General features: G+C 60.0%; 1 protein-coding gene across 1 annotated transcript; it reads left to right on the top strand.

Annotated features, from left to right (window-relative positions):
* The first annotated feature begins 526 nt into the window (after positions 1 to 526).
* LOC104357932 (transmembrane protease serine 9-like) lies at positions 527 to 19,557 on the top strand. The gene is made up of 11 exons (XM_042797182.1): positions 527 to 634; positions 1,167 to 1,289; positions 4,442 to 4,604; positions 5,520 to 5,767; positions 6,148 to 6,284; positions 7,464 to 7,612; positions 11,133 to 11,185; positions 13,506 to 13,668; positions 14,966 to 15,219; positions 16,936 to 17,072; positions 19,249 to 19,557. The coding sequence occupies exons 2-11, from the start codon at positions 1,169 to 1,171 to the stop codon at positions 19,408 to 19,410; spliced, it is 1,587 nt and encodes a 528-aa protein (XP_042653116.1). The 5' UTR covers positions 527 to 634; positions 1,167 to 1,168; the 3' UTR covers positions 19,411 to 19,557.
* The last annotated feature ends 5,353 nt before the right edge of the window (positions 19,558 to 24,910 follow it).

Here is a 24,910-nt window from a genome sequence, read left to right as displayed (position 1 = left end):
ATTATAGATGGATGGGGGACAGACAGACAGATGGACAGACTTACAGGTGGACAGCGGGATGGCCAGACTGACAGAGGGGTGGACATGGAGACAGATGAACGGCCAGGCAGGTGGGAGGACAGACAGACGGACAGCTATCCGGACAGGCTTACAGTTGCTTGGACAGACAGATGGCTGGGCAGGTGGACAGAGGGATGGGACAGAGGGATGGATCACCAGACAAACGGATGGACAGGCAGGAGGAAGATCCCCCGTTACCTCCCACCACCCCTGGGGGCTGGGTGGGCACCCCGACACCCCGGGTTGTTTTTTTTTTGGGGGGAGCGGGGGAAACAGACACACACAGGACTCCTCACCCTCCCCGTGTCCGTGGGGAGGGCTGGGCGGTTCCCCCGTTCGGCGAGGAGCCCGGCGGTGTTTCCTCCCGGACATCAAAGCGATAACCACCGGCGGGGCCGGGGAGACACCCACGGGCCACGCTCGTCCCGCTGCCGCGTGGCCCGGTCACCCAACCACTCTTGAGTCACTCCCCCGGAGACACAGCCTACTTTTCGCCCTGGGTATAAATACGCCTGAGCCACCGGCTCTCAGCTTCCCGACACGCCGAGCCGGCCCCATCCTTCTCCTCCGGCAGGTGAGCCCATCCCCGTGGACCTGGGCCACGGATTTCCCCCCCACCCCGCCGAAGGATGGACGCTGCGGGGCGGCGTGGGAACCAGGGGGTTCCCCAGCTCTCGGTGGGCGTTTCCCGCCAGTCGGCTCCATCTGTCCGCCACGCGCTCAGCCCATGCGGTGGGCTCTGGTTTGGGTGGGTTTGGTGGGAACACCCTCCATAGCCTGGTTTAGCCCGGATCTCCCAGTCGCACACCCATCGGAGGCGGGGTGGGCGGCGGGGGTGGTCCTTCCTGAGCTGGTGCGGGGGTGGGTTTGGTGCCACCGGAGAGCTCGACTCAACCAAAAACGGGGTGGTGGAGAGGGGCCAAGACCACCCCGAGGTCCGTCAGGGTGAAGGTCCACCAAAACACCACCAGCAGCTCGGTCACTTCGCCTCCATCCCGTGGGGAAGGCAGAAGGACACCAGTGAGGACCTTCCCCGTAGCATCCACGTGGCACCAGCCTCTCTCCTGCAGCCCCAGGGCTGATCCGGTTTGGTTTCTCTGCTCCAGGAATGGCTCGTGATGGCCACGGGACCTTCGGCTTCATCCCCATCTTCATCCTGGCAGCCGGCCTGCTGCTAACAGCCCTGCCGCCGGCGCGAGCTCAGGTGAAGGGCAATGAAGGCGACGAGTGTAAGTCAAGGCGGTGGCCAAGGAGGGAGGACGGGGCCACCACGGGCTTTCCCTGGGCATCTTGTAAGGGAACGTGTCCCATGGGATGGGGTGGGATGGGATGAGGAGATGCCTCCTCTTGGCTCGTGGGAATCTTGCCGACGGGGAGGTTTGGGCATGGCCCTACCGTTTCGAAACCTGTTTTGGTTTCGAGCTGAGAGAAAGCAAACACCCCCCTCGACGCAGAGAAATGGGCCCAAAAGATCCGCAGAGGAAAATTCCCGCATCCCATCGGAGGCACTGGGATTTCCGGGATCTAACCTTCTCTCCCACCTCTGGAAGTTCCGATGGGGATTTCTGTCACAGCGGCAAAAAGGAGACAAAAAAGGGAAAGAAAGGAGAGACCGAATCCTGATGGCACCATCCCCTTCCCTTCTTTTGGCCTCCAAAATGATGCGCTGCCAAAGGAGATCCCGACTGGACAGAAAGAGGAGGCCTGGGATTTCCAACGGTTGGATGCAAAGACCTCGGATCTGACCTGATCTCGGGGCCTTTTAACCCAAACTGGTGTCCCCAAGAGCTGAAGCCAAAATGCCCAGGTCCTGAGGAGAAGGAACAGGGTCAAGGCCAAACACGATGGCTGGATAATTTGTCTCCGTGACTGTTCAAGAACTGTTTTTTTTTTTGGGGGGGGGGGGGGGGCAGGGTTATCATTTGGGATGGAGCCACCATCTTCTTGGTTGGAGCTCTCCAGCTTCTGGAAATCCAGGCGATGGATTCTACCACAGGGCAGGATCCACCATCTTGCGTTGCCAACGTCACCGCTGATCCACCTTTGTTGACGGATACCCCTCCACTGTGGGGGAGCTCGGGGAAGCCTCTGAGATGCCCTCAAGATGCTCGGTGGAATCTAAACATGCTGATTGGTGTCCAAAGGCTCAAGGACGGCCCTCGGGATGACCATGGACGTTTCCCTCGATGAGCACTGGCGGGAGGATGATTCCCACCCTCCGACTCTGGCAGCGCTGCCGGGACCGGATAGGGGCGAATGCCAGGCGCCTTGAAACTGGGGCGTCTCCCACTGCCACCCGTCACAGGTTGCAATCCCCACCGGCACAAACCAGTCCCACCAGTAAATTCCAATGTCCCAACCTTCGGTGGAAGGCAAGATACCGTGGACCGGAGCCACCTCGCACACGTTCGGGATCAATACAGGGCTTCCCCAGGGCAGCCAACACTCAGAGGTGACACAACTGCGAATTCTCCCCAAAATAGCCAAAAAACGGGTGGGGTGCCCCAGGCCACGGCAGGGAGGACTCAGCCCCCAAACCCATGAGGACACCTCGGGGAGCAAGGACTTGATATCGCCCATTTGGAAGTCCTACTGCGTGTTTTTGGGGTGGGAGGAGGGTCTTTTTCTTGAAAGAACACCTTTTTTTTTACACTGATTATCCTCTTTTTCTTTTTTTTTTTTTAAAAAAAAAAAAACAAAAAAACAAAAAAACAAACAAAACAATCTTGCCTCCTCCCACTCGGACACAACTCAGCATCAGGGGTCTTCTCCAGTGGCCTTGGCGGAGTTGCCACCTGAAGTTCCCCAAAGGCCTGCATGGAGCTGTAGGTGGAGGCTAGGAGGGACACCGGGAGCACGTCTCAAGGCTTTGGACTCCCCTTGCGTGGCCACCCAAGAGGAGCTCTGCGTGGTCACAGCCTCCAGATGGCCACAGCCACCAAGACGGTTAGCGGCCTCAAGATGGTCACCCCACGAACCTCCTTCATCACAAATACCCTGACGAGGCGAGGGGCACCTCACCTTGTAGACACCTGATGGTGGATGGGGGTGGGATTGTCTCTCAGAATGGTCCCTTCCTCTCTCCAAGGACCATCAACGTTGGGCAACTCCAGTGGACACCCCCCACCCGCTGCAGCCACCTAAAGCAAAGAGAGATGCCTCCAGGGACCTCAAAAGGATGGCAGATGGATCCCGGGACCTCAAAAGGTTGGGAGATGGCTCCAGGGACCTCAAAAGATTGGGAGATGGCTCCCGGGACCTAAAAAGGTTGGGAGATGGCTCCCAGGACCTCAAAAGATTGGGAGATACCTCCCTGCACCTCAAAAGGTTGGGACATGCCACCAGAGACCTGAAAGAGCGAGAGGTCCTTGTCAGAAGCGGGGGCTGCAAGTGGCGCGACGCTTTTTCTAAGATCTGATCAAAGACCCTCCCAAGCCAAGGTGGTGGCACCTTCTTCTCAATCAACCCGATGAGACCAAGACATCTCGGCTCCAGAGCGACGTAAGGACTCGCGTTCCTGAGCGAACTCCTCATTTCTCTCTGCATCAGGGCTTCTCCTGGTCATGTTGATGCAACCATCTCCTACCCTGGCCCCGACGTGGGGACGTGAGCCACCCAGGAGGTAGGAGGATTTTCGAGCTGGTCCTACAGGCTTTCTCACCAACCAAGGACGGAGAAATCAGCTCTTTTAGAGGTGCGTCATCTCCCTTTTGGAGTCCAATCTTGGGCTGGGAGGAATCTCAGGGGTGGAACGGATGCCCCTCCCAGAAGCACATGGCGAAACCGGAGGAGATAAGTGGCTCCTGGTGACTTCCTGATGCGCGGTGACTTCCAGGACAGCTCATTGGCACAACGCAGCCTGACAGACCGGTCCCAGGGGTCTTCCTCCTGGGAGGTCCCACCTCAGTCCTCTGCCTGGGATGGGCGGGCAAGTCGTGGAGTCCATCAACCGGCGCCAGGAGAAAACAGACCTTCAAGGACCGGTTCAATCTTGGCTACAGATGGTTGGATCTCAACTCATCCCCAAATCATCGTTTTTTCAATAAAAAAAAAAAGCCTGGTGGGACCCCGGTAGGATGATAGGTGACTCAGTAAATTAAAAAAAAAAAAATATTAATTTTAGGTTTTTAAGACGCTTTTGAGTGTTCTGATGGGAGTTTAAGGCTGAAAAAAGAGCGACCTTTTCTTTTTCTCTTTCATTTCACCTTTTCAAAGACGTTTTTTGCAATGTTTCGCTGCCTTTTCAACCCAAAATGGCAGGTTTGGGGTTGGTTTTTGTTGTTTTTGTTTTGGTTTTGGTTTTTTTTTTTTTTTTTTGAAGAGTTTGCAGGCTCCATCCATGCGTCGCACTCACGGCACCCTTGGGTGCTCTGTGTTACAGTGCCGGAGGAGGACGAGTCCCGGATCATCGGTGGGAGACCCTGCTCCATCAGCGACAGACCTTTCCAAGTTGCCCTCATCAAGAGAGGTCAGATCCTGTGTGGGGGAAGCTTGATAGACGCCCAGTGGGTCCTGACCGCCGCCCACTGCAAGCAGCCAACCAGGTAAGGTGGGGCCGTGCTCACGTGACCCATGGCTTCCGGTGAGCCGATGTCACCTTTCCCAGGACTCCGCAATGACCAAGGGTGAGAGGTGGGTCCTCCAGGTGTTGGCGCCCAGCCGCTGGAAGATGATGCCTCCAAGTGGTGGCATCTGGAGATGCCCCAGATGTTGGCGTCTCCAGGGGTCCGTTGCCTCCAGATGTGGACACATTCAGATTTCGGTGGCCAGAAGTTGAGGCTGGCACCTTCAGGGGTTGGGAGCTCCAGGGCTGGGGACCTCCAGAGGTTGGTACGTTCAGATATTCATACCCCAGATGTTACCTTCAGAGCCTGGAGGTCCCCGTGGCCAGTAGCTCCAGATGTTGATGTTCCAGGCCTGGGTGTCTCCAGATGTTGGTGTCCAGGTGGTGGCACCTCTTGAGGGCAATGAAGGCACAGCCATCCCACCTTGGCTCGTCCCCCCCCTCCTCAAACCAAGTTTCTCCAGCTTCGCCCCAAGGTCCTGCGAGAGGGCGCTGGACCTTTTGGAGGGGAAATAATGAAAAAGAGCCGGCAAAAAGTCGGCAAGCAGTTGGGCTGAGGGCAACAGCGCTGAGATGTTGCAGGTGGGGCTCCTGGAGTCAGGAAGAGGAAGTCAAGACACGCCACAGTTTCCCGTGGAGATGGCAGACGCCCCCAGGGCACCTGGGCCATCAGGGAGCTCTTGGAGAAGAGCTGGCTCATGAATCCGCAAGGCAGTAGCGTGTTTTCCTGGCCTCCTCTCCAGGGGAAACGGGATATGGTGGTCACCTTAATTCTACCCGCTCAATGTGGAGAAGCTCCAATGGCCAGGTCTTGACCATCTCCTTGAGGCCAAGGGTTTATGAGTCCCCTCTGGAGGGACCAGCACTGATTTCTTGACCTTTTTCCCCTGGCCAGGGACCTGAGGGTGTTGATCGGGACGAACACGTTACAAGACGGGACAGGGGTAATGAGGTCGATTTCGAAGCTCCAGGTCCACCCGGCCTACAACCCCCACAAGAACGACAATGACTTCATGCTCTTGAGGTTGAACAAGCCCGTTCAGTTCAGCAATAACATCAAGAAGATCCGGTTAGCCACCAAGTGTCCCACGGATGGGATGAGGTGCAGCGTCTCGGGTTGGGGCACGACCAAGTCCCCTGGAGGTACTGACTCGTGACGGAGACCACGGTGGAAGAGGCGGGATGAAGGGTGGCAACTGGGTGGGGGGAGAGGGTTTGCCAAGGAGACCGGGTGACCTTCTCAACCGGGACAACAGGACAAGGGCTTACTTGGCGTCACCTTAACTCTGCCCAGCACCTTCCCACGGAGAACGACTCCCAGTTGGCTTTCACTTCCGGGGTTGGGTTTCCTTTGCTTTGACCTCCCCCTCTCTACTGGAAGCATCTCCGCCCTCCACCTCCCCAAGAACCCTACGGGAGGTGGCACGAGGTCTCCTCCAGCCTCAGTGTTGGCGGTGGTGGAAGGGGGGAGTTTCTCCTTCTCACCGCCCTCCTTCTCTCCCCATCCCCACCTCGTTCCACAGCCAAGCTGCCCCGAAATCTCCAGTGCGCCGCCATCCAAGCCTTCGGGAGGGAGAAGTGCATGAGGGCGTACGGATCCGCCATCACCCCCAACATGTTCTGCGCCGGCGTCCCCCAGGGGGGCATCGATTCCTGCCAGGTACGAAGCGGGTGACGTCCCTCAGGCCACCTCCCAGGATGCCGCCGGGGAGAGGAGGGTCTTGGTGTGGCTTTGAGGTCAAGGCCAAGGGGGTGAGCTGGGGTTTGGGTTCCTGCAAGGTGAGCCAGGAAAGCGAGGAAGGGCCACAGCGCGTGGGTGGTTCTATGCAAGGTTTGGGGTTCCACCAATGACGTTCTTCTTGAGCCACGGAGCTGGAGCTGGGTCCCAAGAGGTGGAGGAGTCCATGCAAGGTTTGGGTTCCTCCACAATTATCTCCAACCCAAGGCACGAAAGTGTGGAAGGTCCACAGCATGTGGACGGGTCCATGAAAGGTCCACGGTGGGTGGAGGGGTCCATGGAAGGTCTGAGGTTCCACCACCAGCCTTCTCCTTGACCTGCAGAGCTGGGTCATGGCACGTGGATGGGTCCACTCAAGGTTTGGGGTGCCACCAGTGACCTCCTCCTTGACCCACAGAACTGGGCCACAGCACGTGCTTGGGTCCACTCAAGGTTTGGGGTCCCACCACCAACCTTCTCCTTGAGCCACAGAGCTGGCGATGGGACACAGCACATGGAATGGGTCCACTCAAGGTTTGGGGTGCCACCAGTGACCTTCTCCTTGACCCACGGAACTGGGTCCCGGCACATGGAACGTGTCCACTCAAGCTTTGGGGTCCCACCAGTGACCTCCTTGACTCATAGAGCTGGGCCACAGAACTTGGTTGGGTCCACTCAAGGTTTGGGGTCTCACCCAAAAGTGACCTTCTCCTTGACCCACAGAGCTGGGCCACAGCACGTGGTTGGGTCCACTCAAGGTTCAGGGTCCCACCACCAACCCTACCCTTGACCCACGGAGCTGGGGATGGGTCACGGGACGTGGAACGGGTCCACTCAAGGTTTGGGGTCCCACCAGTGACCTTCTCCTTGGCCCACAGAGCTGGGCCACAACATGTCATTGGGTCCACTCAAGGTTTGGGGTCCCACCACCAACCTCCTTGACCCACGGAGCTGGGTCATGGCACGTGGATGGGTCCACTCAAGGTTTGGGGTCCCACCACCAACCTCCTTGACCCACGGAGCTGGGGATGGGTCACGGCACGTGGAACGGATGGGTGTGTGGGGGGGGTGTGTGTGTGTGTCCCAGTTGACCCCACCCCGTGTCCTTGTCCCCCCACTCAGGGCGACTCGGGGGGCCCACTGGTGTGCAATGGGGAGCTGCAGGGCGTGGTCTCGTGGGGGATGGCCGTCTGCGGGCGCCGTGGACAACCCGGCGTCTACTCCAACGTCTGCCGGGCCGTGCCGTGGATCCGGAAATACATCGGGAGGCAGTGAGACCCCCCCACGAGGGATTTCACCCACCCCCCCACGAGGGACTTCAAAACACGCCCTCCCCTTTTTTGGGGGGGGGGACGTGGGAGCAATGGGAATTTTCCCAGAATGCACCTGGGGAGCAGTGAAATGGCGGGGCGGGGCGGGGGGGGCCAGATGTGTGAAATAAAAGGAAAGAGTGAAACATGAGTGGGTGTGGGACACACACACACCCCCCCACGCGCACACACACACACACCAGTGGGTGTGGGGGGGTAACTGGTTTTGGGGGGCAGTGGGAATTGGGGGCACTGGGAGCACTGGGGGGGTAACTGGTTTGGGGGGGCAGTGGGAATTGGGGGCGCTGGGGAGGGGGCCCAGTGGGAACTGGGGGGTAACTGGTTTGGGGCGCGGGGGGGGGTCACCATCTGTTTAATGAGCAACATGGAGTGATTTCCCTCGTTAGCGTTAACGAGAAGAACCTCCATTTCCCATCCCCCTCCCCCTCCCCTCCCGCTGCTGGGAAAGGGCCTAATTAATCAGACTAATTAACAAAACTAATTAATAAGACGTCCTGATTAATAAGACTAATTAATGGCGATAATTAATCTTCAGTCCCGATCCGTTCACACCTCCTGGTGCTGGGACTCTCGAGGCAGCCATCGTGGGCTGCGGGGGCCCCGCCCTCATTAATTACCTAATTAATGACTGAATTAATTTGCAGCAGTCAAGGAGCGGAGGCGGCGCTAATTGGGAGGCTCGGGGAAAGCCGAGGTCACCCGTGGGAGGGGCAGTGGGGGGGGCGCTGGGGACACGGGGAGGCGGGGAGAGGGACAGGGCCACCTTGTTAGGGTTAATTAGTCTTCTAATGAGCTGAAGGCGGGGTGGGGGGAGCTCAGCCCACGGGTGACGTCAGCACCCCCGCGGGTGACATCGGTGCCTGCGAGGGGTCTGTCCCCACGGGGGATGCCTGACCTTGGACTTAGGGACATGTGTCGCCCCTCCGCTGGTGACATCAGCACCCCCACGAGTGACATCAGCACTTCCACAGGTGACAATAGCGCCTGCGAGGGGTCTATCCCCACTCGTGACACGTGACCTTGGACTTGGGGACACGTGTCCCCCTCCCACGGGTGACATCAGCCCCCCCCCCCCATGGGTGACATCACCACCCCCACGGGTGACATGGGTGCCTGCAAGGGGTCTGTTCCCACAGGGGACACGCCAGGGTGGGGGGTGTGGCTAGGGGGGAGTGGGCGTGGTTGGGGAAAGGCACCGCCCCCTCACCCCCGATGCCCCTCCTCCAAGTGGATCACCCCGCCCCTCACCCCCTTAGCCCCACCCCCCATTTAAAGGTTCCCTTAGCCCCACCCCCTCATTAGGGTTCCTGTAACCCCGCCCCCTTTGACTCCACCCCTTCCTTCCCATTCCCCTTAACCCCACCCCCTTCTAAATGTCCCCTTAGCCCCGCCCCATTGGGGGGCACTTGGCCCCTCCCCCTCTTTAGGGTCCCATTAACTCCGCCCCCCTTTGACCCCCACCCCCTTATTTCCCCGTTCCCTTTAGCCCCGCCCCTAATTTGGGATTCCCCCTTAACTCCACCCCCCGACCTCACGTGACCCCACAGTGGGAGGGGCCTGCAGGAAGGGGGGTAGCCCCAACACCCCCCCCCCCCCCCCCCCCGCAGAGAAGCAAAGGATTGTGGATCGTTTGGGGCTGCCTGGAGGTGACCTGGGAGGGGCACTGGGACATACTGGGAAGCAGAGGGAGGATCAGATAGGTGTGGGGGTGAACTGGGGGGCACTGGGGAGGTCAGGGAGGGCACTGGGGGGCACTAAGAAGGTCAGGGAGGGAACTGGGGGGCACTGGGAAGGTCAGGGAGGGCACTGGGGGGCACTGAGAAGGTCAGGGAGGGCACTGGGGGGCACTGGGGAGGTCAGGGAGGGCACTGGGGGGCACTGAGAAGGTCAGGGAGGGCACTGGGGGGCACTGGGGAGGTCAGGGAGGGAACTGGGGGGCACTGGGGAGGTCAGGGAGGGAACTGGGGGCACTGGGGAGGTCAGGGAGGGCACTGGGGGGCACTGGAAAGGTCAGGGAGGGCACTGGGGGCCACTGGGGAGGTCAGGGAGGGCACTGGGGGACACTGGGAAGGTCAGGGAGGGCACTGGGGGGCACTGAGAAGGTCAGGGAGGGCACTGGGAAGGTCAGGGAGGGCACTGGGGGGCACTGGGAAGGTCAGGGAGGGAACTGGGGGGCACTGGGGAGGTCAGGGAGGGAACTGGGGGGCACTGGGAAGGTCAGGGAGGGCACTGGGGGGCACTGGGAAGGTCAGGGAGGGAACTGGGGGGCACTGGGGAGGTCAGGGAGGGAACTGGGGAGGTCAGGGAGGGCACTGGGGGGCACTGGGGAGGTCAGGGAGGGCACTGGGAAGGTCAGGGAGGGCACTGGGGGGCACTGGGGAGGTCAGGGAGGGCACTGGGGGGCACTGAGAAGGTCAGGGAGGGAACTGGGGGGCACTGGGAAGGTCAGGGAGGGAACTGGGGGGCACTGGGAAGGTCAGGGAGGTCCTAGAGGAGCTCGGTGAGGGTGCGCTGGGATGCCTTGCGGTGTACTGGGACATCCTGGGAGGCCCCAGGGACACTGAGATGCAAACTGGGAGGCGCTGGGAAGCGCTGGGGCAAACTGGGAGGCGCTGGGAAACCCTGTGCAGCACTGAGATGATGTGCTGGGACGCTCTGGAAGGCAGTGGGACGTACTGGTTTGTACGAGGAGGCACTGGGATACACTGGGAAGCACAAGGATGCAATGGGAGCCCCTGGGTGGCACTGGGAGGACCCGGGAGAAGCTGGATTGAACTGGGAGGCACTGGGATGCTCCAGGAAGCCCCTGGAGGTACTGGGAAGGAGTGGGAAGCCCCTGGAGGTACTGGGAAGGAGTGGGAGGTAGGTGGGATGCCCAGAAGGGGCACACCGGGAAGGCACTGGGAGGCCCCAGGAGACACTCGGAGGCACTGGGATGCCTTGAAAGGCACTGGGAGGCAGTGGGGGGGGGACTGAGGAGGCACTGGGGGGAGCTGGAAGGCCCTGTGGGGGCTCTGGGAGGCACTGGGAAGTTACTGGGAAGGCACTGGGATGCCCTTGGAAGTGACTGGGGGGGGGCACTGGGAGTCTCTGGAGAGTCCCTGGGAAGCACCGGGAGGCCTTTGGAAGTTCCTGGGAAGGCACTGAGGGGCACTGGGAGGAACTGAAACGGCCTGGGAAGCCTTGGAAAGTTACTGGGAAGCATTGGGAGGCGCTGGGAAGGCACTGGGAGGCCCTTGGAAGTTCCCGGGAAGACATCAAGAGGGACTGGAACGCCCCGGGAAGGCACCGGGTGGCTCTGGCACCGCCCCGGGATGGGTGTGGCTGGAGGTGGCCCCGCCCCCTCCCGGTCAGGCCCCGCCCCTCGGCCAGGCCCCCGCCCCCCCCCCCCCGTCCAGGCGGGGCCCCCCGCGGGGATTTAAGGGGCCCGGCCCCGCGCCCCGCACCCTCCTCTTCCTCCTCTTCCTCCCGCCGCCATGGAGCGCCTCCTGCCGCTGCTGCTGCTGGCCACCGGTGGGGGCACTGGGGGGGGGCGCTGGGGGGCTGCTGGGGGGCGCTGGGAGGCACTGGGAGGGTGCTGAGGGGCACTGGGAGGGTGCTGGGGGGTGCTAGGAGGTACTGGGAGGATGCTGGGGGGCACTGGGAGGCTGCTGGATGGCGCTAGGGGACACTGGTAGGGTGCTGGGGGGCACCGGGATGGCACTGGGAGTGTGCTGGGGGGTGCTAGGAGGTGCTGAGGGGCACTGGGAAGGTGCTGGGGGGTGCTAGGAGGCACTGGGAGGGTGCTGGGGGGCACTGAGAAGGTGCTGGGGGGCACTGGGAAGGTGCTCGGGGGTGCTAGGAGGCACTGGGAGGGTGCTGGGGGGCACTGGAGAGGTGCTGGGGGGCACTGGCAGGGTGCTGGGGGGCACTGGGAAGGTGCTGGGGGGTGTAGAAGCCACTGGGGACTTCTGGGGGTTGCTGGGGGGCATTGGGTGGGTGCTGGGGGGCACTGGGGGGCTGCTGGGGGGTGCTAGGACATACTGAGGGGCACTGGGAGGGTGCTGGGGAGCACTGGGAAGGTGCTAGGAGGGTTCTAGGAGGCACTGGGAGGGTGCTGGGGGGTGCTGGGGGGCATTGGGAGGGTGCTGGGGGGCACTGGGGGGTGTTGGAAGGGTGCTGAGGGGCACTGGGAGACACTGGGAGGGCACTGTGGGGCACTGGGAGGGTGCTGAGGGGCACTGGTGGGCACTGGGAGGGTGCTGAGAGGGGGGGACTACAGGACACTGGGGAGCACTGGGAGGGCATTGGGGGGGTGCTAAGGGGTGCTGGGAGGGTACTGGGGAGCACGGGGTGGCACTGGGAGAGCACTGGAAGGCACTGGGAGGGCTTTGGAGGGCACTGGGGGTGTCAGGAGGGCACTGGGAGGCACTGGGGGTGAAGTGGGGGGGCACTGGGAGGGAATTGGTAAGCACAAGAAGGTGCTGGGGGGGGGACACCAGGAGGGAACTGGGGAGCACTAGAGGGTGCTGGGAGGGTACTGGGGGGGGGGGGCACTGGTTTGAGGAGGGGGATTGGAAGGTACTGGGAGGACTCAGGAGGCACTGGGGAGTAGTGGGAAGGGGGTGGAGGTGAACTGGGGACACTGGGAGGCAGTGGGAGTGCACTGGTGTGAGTGGGAGAGGAAGAGGAGGTGCTGGGGGGCACTGGGAGGCAGTGGCAGCACTGGGGGAGTGTAGAAGGGAATGAGGAGGGTCCTGGGAAGGAGCTGGAGGGGAACTGGGAGCACTGGGGCACGCTGGTGGCACGTGGGAGGGAAGGGAGAAGCACTGGGAGGGAGCTGGGGCGATCTGGGGGCGCTGGGAGAGAACTGGAGGCTACTGGGAAGACCTGGCAGGCAGCAGAAGGAAATAGTGTGACGCTGGGAGGCACTGGGGGCCACGGAGAGGGAACGAGGCGGCGTTGGGCAAGAACTGGGAGGCACTGGGAGGGCACTGGGGTAAACTGGGAGGCAGTGAGTGGGAAGCGGTAGGTCAGTGGGGATACTGGGAGGGAAAGGGGAGAGCTGGGAGGACGCGGGGGCGACACGGGGAGATGTTGGGTGGCCCAAGAGGGAACGGGGCGGGAACTGGGAGGCACTGGGAGAGAACTGGGAGGAACTGGGAGGGAACTGGGAGGCACTGGGAGAGAGTGGGTGGGAAGCAATAGGTCACTGGGGATACTGGGAGGGAAAGGGAGAGCTGGGACAACGCGGGGGTGACACGGGGAGATGTTGGGTGGCCCAAGAGGGAACTGGGAGGGAACTGGGAGACACTGGAAGGGCACTGGGGGACACTCGTAGGCGGGGTGTGGGAAGCGGTAGGTCAGTGGGGATACTGGGAAGGAAAGGGAGAGCTGGGAGGACGCGGGGGTGACACGGGGAGATGTTGGGTGGCCCAAGAGGGAACGGGGCGGGAACTGGGAGGCACTGGGAGAGAACTGGGAGGAACTGGGAGGCACTGGGAGGAACTGGGAGGGAACTGGGAGGCACTGTGAGACAGTGGGTGGGAAGCAATAGGTCACTGGGGATACTGGGAGGGAAGGGGAGAGCTGGAAAGATGCGGGGGTGACACGGGGAGATGTTGGGTGGCCCAAGAGGGAACTGGGCGGGAACTGGGAGGCACTGGGAGAGAACTGGGAGGGAACTGGGAGGCACTGGGAGACAGTGGGTGGGAAGCAATAGGTCACTGGGGATACTGGGAAGGAAAGGGAAAGCTGGGACGACATGGGGGTGACACGGGGAGATCTTGGGTGACCTAAGAGGGCAACTGGGAGGCAACTGGGAAGGGCTGAGCCCCATCTCCGCTCCCCCCAGTGGCCGTGGGGGACGAGAACCGGATCGTGGGGGGCCAGAGCTGCCAGAAGAAGCGTCACCCCTACCAGGTGGTGCTGCTGGGCCCCCAGAAGAACATCCACTGCGGTGGGGTCCTCCTGGGGAGGTCCTGGGTGCTGACGGCTGCCCACTGTGACACCAAGAGGTGGGGGGGGGCAGGGCCCTCGCTGGCCACGGGCTACTGGGAGGAGGGGTGGAGAAGTCCAGGGGGAGCTGGAGGTGGGCGTGGGGAGGACCTGGGCGGGGGGTCATCTCAATGGGGGTTGGCCACCTCAACCATCTAGGGGGGGCTTCCAGAATGATCATCTACTGGGTTGGCCACCACAACCATCAGGTGGGCTCCCAGAATGACCATTTAATGATTTGGCCACCACAATCATCAGGTGGGCTCCCAGAATGACCATTTAAGGATTTGGCCACCACAACCATCTAGATGATCTCCCAGAATGACCATCTAACGGGGTTGGCCACCATAACAATCAGGTGGGCTCCCAGAATGCCCATTAAATGGCGTTGGCCACCACAACCATCTTATTTGGCTTCCAGAATGCCCATTTAATGGGTTTGGCCACCACAACCCTCTTGTTGGGCTTCCAGGATGACCACTTAATGGGTTTGGCCACCAGAAACATCAGGTGGGCTCCCAGGATGACCATCTCACAGGTTTGGCCACCAAAACCACGCAGGTGCCTTCTCCTGAGCGTGGTCAGGAGCTCCTCAAAGCCCGGGGCTCCTCTGTCCTGAGGTTCTGCAGGGTCATGATGGCATCTCCCCACAAACCCTGGAGGTCTCTCCCTTTGGCCACTTGAGGCAACCAAGTGGTGGCCACGTGGGTCTCAAGAGAGGTCTCCTCTCCCCATTCTGGACCAGACCACGTTGGGTGGAGGGGACAAACCAGTTCGAAGAGCTCGTGGCAGCTGGTGGGACTGGCCTGGCCTGAGCCCCTGGGAGGACCACGGAGGCCACGGTGGCCCTCAGGCCATCTCCTCGAGGTAGAAACGGGGCCATTCCTCCATTTTTTGGGTGGCCCAAGCTTCTCCTGGCTGAGTACTGACACACAGGGAGGAGCTGTCAGAGAAATGGGGTGAAAAAAAAAAAAAACCAAAAAAAAACAAAAAAACAATTTTGGGGTTTGGTGGGGCCCTGGAGAGCAGCTGATCGAGGTCCTCAGGTTGGAGCTGGTTTCTCCTCCACCTTGAGTTGAAGAAAAGAGGAGCCACCTCGCTTTGGCCAACTCTCCAGTTGACCCGTTGGGTGACTTTAGGCTCCGTTGCCTCAGTTTCTGCCCCCCCCTCCCCCCACCCCCCCTCCCGGGTTGAAGATCCTCAAGGTAGGAGGAGAAACTTCTCCTGATCTCCACCGCGTGGACCTTCTCCTGGGAAGCGCCAGGTCCACTGGAGAACCTCACCGTGGTCCTTTCTCCATCCCACCCCGTTGGCCAGCTCCATCCCCATCCGCATGGGCGACCACAGCTTGAGGACCAAGGAGGGGACGGAGCAGTGCGTCAACTCGGCCAAGGCCTTCATCCACCCCGACTACAACCCCACCACCCATGATGGGGACATCATGCTCCTGAAGCTCCAGAAGCCCGTCCGCTTCACCGACCACGTCCAGCCGGTGGCCCTGCCCCAGCGTTGTCCTCCCCCCAACACCGAGTGTGTCGTCTCGGGCTGGGGCAGCACCAGCAGCCCTGAAGGTAGGTGGAAAGATGGCGGGGGGAGGTCCTTGAGGGTCTTGGGGACATCTCGGGGTCTTGGGGACATCTCAAGGTCTTGGGGACATCTCAGGGTCTTGGAGACATCTCGGGGTCTCGGGACCATCTCGGGGTCTCGGGACCATCTCGAGGTCTTGGGACCATCTCAAGGTCTTGGGACCATCTCGAGGTCTTGGAGACATCTCGGGGTCTTGGGGACATCTCAGGGTCTCGGGACCATCTCGAGGTCTCAGGACCATCTCAGGGTCTTGGGAACATCTCGGGGTCTTTGGAACATCTCGAGGTCTCGGGGACATCTCAGGGTCTTGGGATATTTCAGGGTCTTGGTGATATCTTGGCGTCTTGGGGACATCTCAATGACATGGGATCATTTCAGGGTCTTGAGACCCTCTCAGCATCTTGGGGACATCTTGGCATCTTGGGGACATCTCAGGGTCTTAGGACCTTCTCAGTGTCTTGGGGACATCTCAGAGTCTTGGAGATATCTTGGCATCTTGGGGACATCTCAGTGATTTGGGACCATCTCGGGGTCCTGTGACCTTCTTGGGGTCTTGGGGACATCTCAGTGACTTGAGACCTTCTCAGGATCTTGGGACAACTCAGGGTCTTGGAGATAACTCGGCATCTCAGGGACATCTCAGCAATTTGCGACCATCTTGGGATCTTGGGATCTTCTCAGCATCTTGGGGACATCTCAGTGATTTTGGATCTTCTCGGGGTCTTGTGACCTTCTCAGGGTCTTGGGGACATCTTGGGGTCTTGGGGACATCTCAGGGTCTTAGAGATATCTTGACATATTGGGGACATCTCAGTGACTTGGGAATATCTCGGGGTCTTGGGGACATCTCAGCGATCTGGGACCATCTCAGGCTCTTGGGGACATCTCGGGGTTTTGGGACCATCTCGGGGTCTTGGGGACATATTGGCATCTTGGGGACATCTCGGCATCTTGGAGATATCTCAGCATATTGGGGACATCTTGGGGACATCTGAGGGTCTTGGGACATCTCAGGGTCTTGAGGAAATCTCAGCATCTTGAGGACATCTCAGTGACTTGGGACCATGTCAGTGTCTTGGGGACATCTTGGGGATCTTGGGGAAATCTGAAGGTTTTGGGAATATCTCAACATCTTGGGGACATCTCAGTGTCTTGGGGAAATCTCAAGGACTTGGAGACATCTCAGCATCTTGGGACCATCTCAATGTGTTAGGGACATCTCAGCGTCTTGGGGACATCTCGGTATCTTGGGACATCTCAACAACTTGGCACCAACTCAACATCTCAGGATGATCTCGGCATCTTGGGGACATCTTGGCGTCTTGGGACCATCTCAACATCTTGGGGCCATCTCAGCTTCTTGAGGACGTTTCAGTGTCTTTGAGACATCTCAGCTCTCAAAGACGGGGACACCTCCGCATCTTGGGACCATCTCAACGTCTCGAGGACATCTCAGCATCTTGGGACCACCTCAACATCTTGGGTCCACCTCCCCCCGTGCTCCCCAGGGGTGGCTGCAGACATCTCCATTCTCCACCAGTTCCCCACCACAACCCTAGGAGACTCCAAAATACCTCCCAAGGCGGCCATCTTGAGACCACCATCCACGGCAGGCAGGTGGGGGGGGGGAGGAAGTGGGGGCTGGTGTCACCTTCGGGTGGGGCCCGTCCCCTGACCGTGTCCCCACCGCGTGTCCCCAGGGTACTTCCCCGACGTTCTCCAGTGCGCCATGGTCTACACCATCTCCAACGAAGAGTGCGCCAAGCTCTACCCCAAGGGCATCACCAAGAACATGCTCTGCGCCGGCGTCATCTCCGGCGGCACCGACTCCTGCCAGGTGGGGTCCTGGGGGGGGTGGGATGGGCTGCCCCACCCTAATGGGTGGGGTGGGTGGAGCCCCACCTCTTCAAGCCCTGCCCACCTGTGGAGATTCCCCCCCAAAATGGCCATTGAGGAGCAGTAGAAGAACCCAATGTGGGGGACGCACGTTGCATTAAGGGATGCACCCCCCCCCCCAACCTCACCCCGGGGGCTATAGGGACCTCCTGGCTTCCATAGGTGCACTGGGTGCTATAGGGACCCTTCCCCGAGCCCCACGCACCCCCAGGTGCTATAGGGGCCCTTCCCCGAGCCCCACGCGCACCCCCGGGTGCTATAGGGACCCTCCCCCGAGCCCCACGCGCACCCCCGGGTGCTATAGGGACCCTCCCCCGAGCCCCATGCACACCCCCAGGTGCTATAGGGACCCTTCCCGGAGCCCCCCGCGCACCCCCGGGTGCTATAGAGACCCTTCCCCAAGCCCCACATGCACCCCTGGCTGCTATAGGGGCCTCTGGGTGTTCTAAGACCCGCCCCCCTTCAAGCATCACACAGCACCCTGGGTGCTCTGTGGACACCCACCCCGCCAATTTCTGGGTGCTATAGGGATCTCTAAGCAGTATAGGGACTTCCTATAGGACCCTCCCCTTACCTGTCCCCAGTGCTTTAGGGGACCCCCAGCATTAGAGGGACCCCCCTGAGGCTGCGCAGCCCCATAGGGGCTATAGGGACCTATAGGCACTGTACAGCCCCACTTGGGTCCTATGGGGACCCTTAGGCTCTATAGGGCCCCCCGCATGCTATAGGGACCCTTAGGTGCTTCAGGGACCACAAGACAACCAACGTATAGCTTTCCGGGTGCTATAGGGGTCCCTGAGGTGTTACAGCCCTGCCTGGGTGCTATAGGGACCCCTAGTTGCTATAGGGATCCTCTTGGTGCCGTAGGGACCACCAAGCACTGTACAGCTCCTCTATGGGCTATAGGGACCCCCACAGCATTAAAGGGACCATAAGGCAACATTGCAGCCCCTCCCCAGGTGCTATAGGGACCCCTGAGCTCTATAGGGACACCTTGGGTGCTATAGGGACTCGCAGGGCATGTATAGTCTTCTTCGTGCTATAGGAGCCCCTAGGCACTATGGGAACCTCCTGGGTACTATAGGACCCCCAGGGTGTTATAGGAAAGCCTGGGTGCTATAGGGACCCCCAAGGACTCAACAGCCCCCCATGGGTGCTATGGGGTCCCCATGGCACTATAGGGATCTCCCCAGTGCTATAGGGACCTCCTGGGCCTCATCTCCAGCACCTTATAAGGCATGGAGGTCTCCATGCCCTGACCCTATAGGATATGGTGGTCTCCATGACTTGACCCTATAGGTTATGGAGGTCTTCATGTCTTGTTCCCATAGGTCATGATGGTCTCCATGCCTTTACCCTATAGAGCATGGTGGTCTCTGTGTCTTGATCCAATAGGGCATGGTGGTCTCAACACCTTGACCCTATAGAACATGGAGGTCTCCATGCCCTGACCCTATAGAACATGGTGCTCCATGCCCTGATCCTATAAGAACATGGTGGTCTCCACGCCCTGCCCCTATAGAACACAGTGGTTTCCACACCCTGATCCTATAGAACATGGTGGTCTCCACGCCCTGCCCCTATAGAACATGGTGGTCTCTATGCCCTGACCCTATAGAACATGGGCTCCGTGCCCTGTTCCCATAGGTCATGGTGGTCTCCATGCCTTGACCCTATAGAACATGGGGATCTCCACACCTTAACCCTGTAGAACATGGGGATCTCCACATCTTGGCCCTATAGAACATGGTGGGCTCCACGCCCTGACCCTATAGAACATGGTGGGCTCCACGCCCTGCCCCTATAGAACACAGTGGGCTCCATGCCCTGTTCCCATAGGTCATGGTGGTCTCGACACCTTGACCCTATAGAACATGGTGGTCTCCATGCCCTGACCCTATAGAACATGGTGGTCTCCACGCCCTGACCCTATAGAACATGGTGGTCTCCATGCCCTGACCCTATAGAACATGGTGGTCTCCACGCCCTGCCCCTGTAGAACATGGTGGTCTCTAGGTGGCCCCCATAGACCGGGCTGGTGCTGGAGGGGGGGTGGGAGGAGGGGGTCCCACCCATGGGTGGGGCGTCCCCTCACGGGGTTCCTTCTCTCCGCCCAGGGTGACTCGGGGGGCCCGCTGGTGTGCGGGGCCGAGCTGCAGGGCATCGTCTCGTGGGGGATGCAGGTCTGCGGCCAGCGCGGCAAGCCGGGCGTCTACACCCGCGTCTGCGAGTACACCGCCTGGATCCACGCCACCATGGGGGGCGACGGCCACGCCTGAACCCCCACGCACCGCCCCCCCCCCCCCCCCCCCAAAAAAAAATTGGAAGAGTCCACACCACCCCTTCCCCACCCCCTCCCAAAACACCAGGGGTCTTCTCCTCACGCCCCAGGGAAGAGCTTCTGGAATAAAGCCCTGCGAAACGTGGCCGCCTTCCACCATCTCGTGGCTCCTCCACGGACACGGGGGGCTGTGGGGCTTTGGGGGGGAGGATGGTGGCCACCGTGGAGGCAGGGGGAACTGGCCCCAGTGGTGAGGGTTGGGGTTGGTGGGTGTGGTGGGCAACCCGTGGCTGCGTCTTCGGGGGGTTGGTGGCCGCGGGCGGCAGCTTCCAGCCACGCGTCTGGTGTGGGGGTGGGCAGCTCGTGGCCGCACGTGTTTGGTGGTGGTGGCCGTGGTGGCAACTTCCAGCCACCTGCCTGGTGTCGGTGGCCATGGTGGGAAACTCGTGGCCACACGCGTCTGGTGTTGGTGGCCATGGTGGGCAACTCGTGGCCACACGCGTCTGGTGTTGGTGGCCATGGTGGGAAACTCGTGGCCACACGCGTCTGGTGTTGGTGGCCATGGTGGGCAACTCGTGGCCACACACATCTGGTGTTGGTGGCCATGGTGGGCAACTCATGGTCACACACGTCTGGTGTTGGTGGCCATGGTGGGCAACTCGTGGCCACACATCTGGTGTTGGTGGCCATGGTGGGCAACTCATGGTCACACACGTCTGGTGTTGGTGGCCATGGTGGGCAACTCGTGGCCACACGTCTGGTGTTGGTGGCCATGGTGGGCAAGTTGTGGCCACACATGTCTGGTGTTGGTGGCCACGATGGGAAAGTTGTGCCCACACGTGTCTGGTGTTGGTGGCCATGGTGGGCACCTCGTGGCCACACACGTCTGGTGTTAGTAGCCATGGTGGGCACCTCGTGCCCACACGTGTCTGGTGTTGGTGGCCATGGTGAGCAACTCGTGGCCACACCTGTCTGGTGTTGGTGGCCATGGTGGGCAACTCGTGACCACACGTCTGGTGTCGGTGGCCATGGTGGGCAACTCGTGGCCACATGTCTGGTGTTGGTGGCCATGGTGGGCAACTCATGGCCACACATGTCTGGTGTTTGTGGCCACGGTGGGCAAGTTGTGCCCACACACGTCTGGTGTTGGTGGCCATGGTGGGCAGCTCATGGCCACGGTTATCTGGTGCTGGTGGCCATGGTGGCAACCTCCAACCACCTGCCATGGTTGTGGCCATGGTGGTAAGCTGCAACCACACGTCTTGTGTTGGTGGCCATGGTGGGCAACTTGTGGCCGCACGTGTTTGGTGGCGGTGGTGGCCATGGTGGCAACTTCCAGCCACCTGCCTGGTGTTGGTGGCCACGGTGGGAAACTCATAGCCATGGGTATGTGGTGCTGGTGGCCATGGTGGCAACCACCAACCACACATCTGGTGTTGACAGGCAACCCGTGCCCAGGTCTGGAAGACACATGTCAAAGTCTGAAGGACACGTGTGTCCAGATGTGGAGAAAACAGCTGGCAATCCATGGCCACACATGTCCAGGTCTGGAGAACACATGTGTCCATGTCTGGAGGACACGTGTCCAGGTCTGGAGGACATGTATGTCCAGGTCTGCAGAACACGTGTGTCCAGGTATGGAGGACATGTGTGTCCAGGTCTGGTGAACACAGCTGGCAATCCATGGCACATGTATCCAGGTCCGGAGGACACGTGTGTCCAGGTGTGGAAAACACACATGTTGAGGTGTGGAGGACACATGTCCAGGTTTGGAGGACACGTATGTCCAGGTCTGGTGAACACAGCTGGCAATCCATGGCCAGACATGCTCAGATCTGGAGAACACGTGTGTCCAGGTCTGGAGAACATGTGTCCAGGTGTGGAGAACAGGTGTCCAGATCTGGAGGGTACATGTGTCCAGGTCTGGTGAACACAGCTGGCAATTCATGGCCACATGTGCCCAGGTCTGGAGAACACGTGTCCAGGTCTGGAGAACACGTGTGTCCAGGTCTGGAGAACACGTGTGTCCAGGTCTGGAGAACACGTGTCCAGGTTTGGAGGACACGTATGTCCAGGTGTGGAGGACATGTGTCCAGGTCTGGTGAACACGTGTCCAGGTCTGGAGGACATGTATGTCCAGGTCTGGAGAACACGTGTGTCCAGGTCTGGAGAACATGTGTCCAGGTGTGGAGGACACGTATGTCCAGGTGTGCAGGACATGTGTCCAGGTCTGGTGAACACAGCTGGCAATTCATGACCACACGTGCCCAGGTCTGGAGGACATGTATGTCCAGCTCTGGAGAACACGTGTGTCCAGGTCTGGAGGACACGTATGTCCACAGCAAGAGGACACACACATCCAAGCCCGGAGGACACACGTGTGCAGCTCGGGAAGCCACAGCTGCTGACCCACCACCACGTGTGTCCAGCCTGGTGGCCCCAGCTGACACGTCACCACCACGTGTGTCCGTCCCTGAAGGCCACGCCCAGCACCGCGTGGGCCCACGTGTGTTCCCCCCCCGCAACCACGGTCCCACCACCACCTGCTGGTGTCACCCCCCCCCCTCCCTGCTCCCTGGGGGTTATCGCGGGCTGTGTAAACCAGGAGTAAAGCAGGGAGATGGCTCCTCCTGGGAGTGCGTGGGCGCCCTAATTGGTGCCAATTAAGACTTGGCTAACGAGGAGGCCGCTAACGAGGCCCCCCACCGAGAGAACCAGTTGGGCCAAGCCCGCGAAGCCGCACCGCCCTGTTTACACCACTTACACCCAGCGGGACTGCTTGGGATTTGCACAGAGAGAGGAGGGGGGAAGCCCCGCCCTTCCCACCTCCGGCCACGCCCCCTCTCCATGAAGCCCCGCCCTGCTGAGGGTGCAAGCGGCACAGGGTGACGGCACCCTCTAGCGCGAGTGGGCACCCAGGGGAGTGCACAGGGAGATAAGTGCGTGTTGTGGGCGTGCGTCGCGGATGCGTGGTGTGGATGTGTGGGCGTGTGTCATGGATGTGTGGGCGTGTGCCATGGATGTGGAGATGTGTGTCATGGACATGCAGACATGTGTCATGGATGTGTGAACACGTGTCATGGATGTGTAGACATGTCATGGTAGTGTGGACGCGTGTCATGGATGGGTGGGCGTGTGTCACGGATGTGTGGGCGTCACGGATGTGTGGGTGTGTGTCACGGATGTGGAGATGTGTGTCATGGACATGCAGACGTGTCATGGATGTGTGAGCACATGTCATGGATGTGTAGACGTGTCATGGTAGTGTGGACGCGTGTCATGGATGGGTGAGCGTGTGTCACGGATGTGTGGGCACGTGTCGTGGATGTGGGGATGTGTGTCATGGATGTGCAGACATGTGTCATGGATGTGTAGACATGTGTCATGGTAGTGTGGACGTGTGTAATGGATGTGTGGGCATGTGTCACGGATGTGGAGATGTGTGTCATGGACATGCAGACATGTGTCATGGATGTGTGAGCACGTGTCATGGATGTGTAGACATGTGTCATGGTAGTGTGGATGCATGTCATGGATGTGTGGGTGTGTGTCACAGAAGTGTGGGCATGTGTCATGGGTGTGTAGACATGTGTCATGGACATGCAGATGTGTGTCATGGACATGCAGACACGTGTCATGATGTGTGGACGTGTGTCACAAGTGTGGGCATGTGTCATGGCTGTGTGGTTGTGTCATGGACGTGTGTCATGGATGTGCTGGACACGTGAACATGTGGACACGTGTTGTGGCCATGTGGATGCGTGTTTGTGTTGTGGACATGTCCTGTGGACTTGTTTCATGGATGTGTGGATGCGTAGATATGTTGTGGACATGTGGACATGTGTCGTGGACACGTGGACGTGTTTCATGCATGTGTAGACATGTCGTGGACGTGTGGACCTGTCATGCACATGTGGACGTGTCATGGAGGTGTGTTGTCATGCAGGGGTCTGCGTGCACACGCGTGTGCTGACCACTGTCACATGGACGCGCCATGAAAGCGCCGGAGAACCAGGTGGAACGGCGCCGCTCTTCGCTCCCGCCCTCACAGCCGGCCAGCCAATCACATTGGGCGCCAGAGTGGGCTGGCCAATCGGCTGGTCTCCAGCACTGAGTGGCCAATTGGCATATGCCGATGGCTTCATTCGGTTGGCCAATCAGCACGTCCAGGTCTCCAAAGCCAATTGGCCAATCAGTACACCCAGATCTCAAAGCTGATTGGCCCATCAGGATGCCCAGATGTCCAAAGCCAGTTGGCCAATCAGCACGCCCGGATCTCCAAAGCCGATTGGCCAATCAGCATGCACAGATCTCAAAGCTGATTGGCCAATCAGCATGCACAGATCTCAAAGCTGATTGGCCAATCAGCACAAGGTGGTCTTGAAAGCTGATTGGCCAATCAGCAAGCCTGGACCTGCAAAACTGATTGGCCAATCAGCACACTCAGATCTCAAAGCTGATTGGCCAATCAGCATGCCCAGATCTCAAAGCCGATTGGCCAATCAGCACAAGGTGGTCTTGAAAGCTGATTGGCCAATCAGCAAGCCTGGACCTGCAAAGCTGATTGGCCAATCAGCACACTCAGATCTCAAAGCTGATTGGCCAATCAGCATGCCCAGATCTCAAAGCTGATTGGCCAATCAGCACAAGGTTCTCTCCAAAGCCGATTGGCCAATCAGCACAAGGTTCTCTCCAAAGCCGATTGGCCAATCAGGACGTGCCGATCTCCAACACCGGCCCACGGGCCTTGACGGCTCGCCGAGCCTCTTGGCCAATCACACGTGCCGGCCCTCTCCCCCCCCCAAGCTGTTAGCCAATGAGCGCATCCCTCCTCACCCACGCCCCATCGCCCCGCCCACCCTGCCCCAAGCCCTCAGCCAATCAGATCGCGTCCTCCCTCCACCAATCCCCGGCCTCGCTTCCCCCTTCCCCCTTCCAAGGCCGGTTGACCTCCCCTCTTCCAAGCTCATCGCCAACCGGCCAACCGGCGCCGCTCCCCTCCGCCGGCCGCCGCCCACCCGCCAGCCAACCGACCAATCAGCACGCACCGACGCCCTCCCCAAGGTCAAGGTGGCGCCGGGGGATTAAGGGAAGGTGGCGACGAAGCGTCTTCGCGCCCCGGGGCGGGTCCCGACGCCGTTATAAAAACCGGCGGCGCTCACGTGGGAGGGTCGGGGCGCGGCGCCGTGGCCACGGACGGGACGCGCCGGGGCCGGTTGGGACGGTTTTTGGGGGGTGGTTTGGGGTTTTGGGGTTTTTTTGGTTTGTTTGGTTGGTTTTGGTTTTGTTTTTTTTATTTTTTTTATTTTAGGGAGTTCTTTTTTGTTGTTGTTGGAGGGTGGTTTTTTTGTTGTTGGTTTGATTTGGTTTGGTTTGTTGTTTTTTTTTTTTTTTGGTTTGGTTTTCTTTTATTATTATTTTTGGGGGGGGCTTAGAATTCCTGACGACGGCGACGACGGAGAAGAGGCGGCGGGATTTCACCCGGTGGGAAGCGGGAG

This window comes from Tyto alba, unplaced genomic scaffold (genome assembly GCF_018691265.1).
Source record: "Tyto alba isolate M040663 unplaced genomic scaffold, T.alba_DEE_v4.0 Super-Scaffold_24, whole genome shotgun sequence".
In the NCBI taxonomy this organism is placed as follows: domain Eukaryota; kingdom Metazoa; phylum Chordata; class Aves; order Strigiformes; family Tytonidae; genus Tyto; species Tyto alba.
The sequence above is the reverse complement of the archived record's forward strand: the minus strand, read 5'-3'. Positions and strand labels throughout refer to the sequence as shown.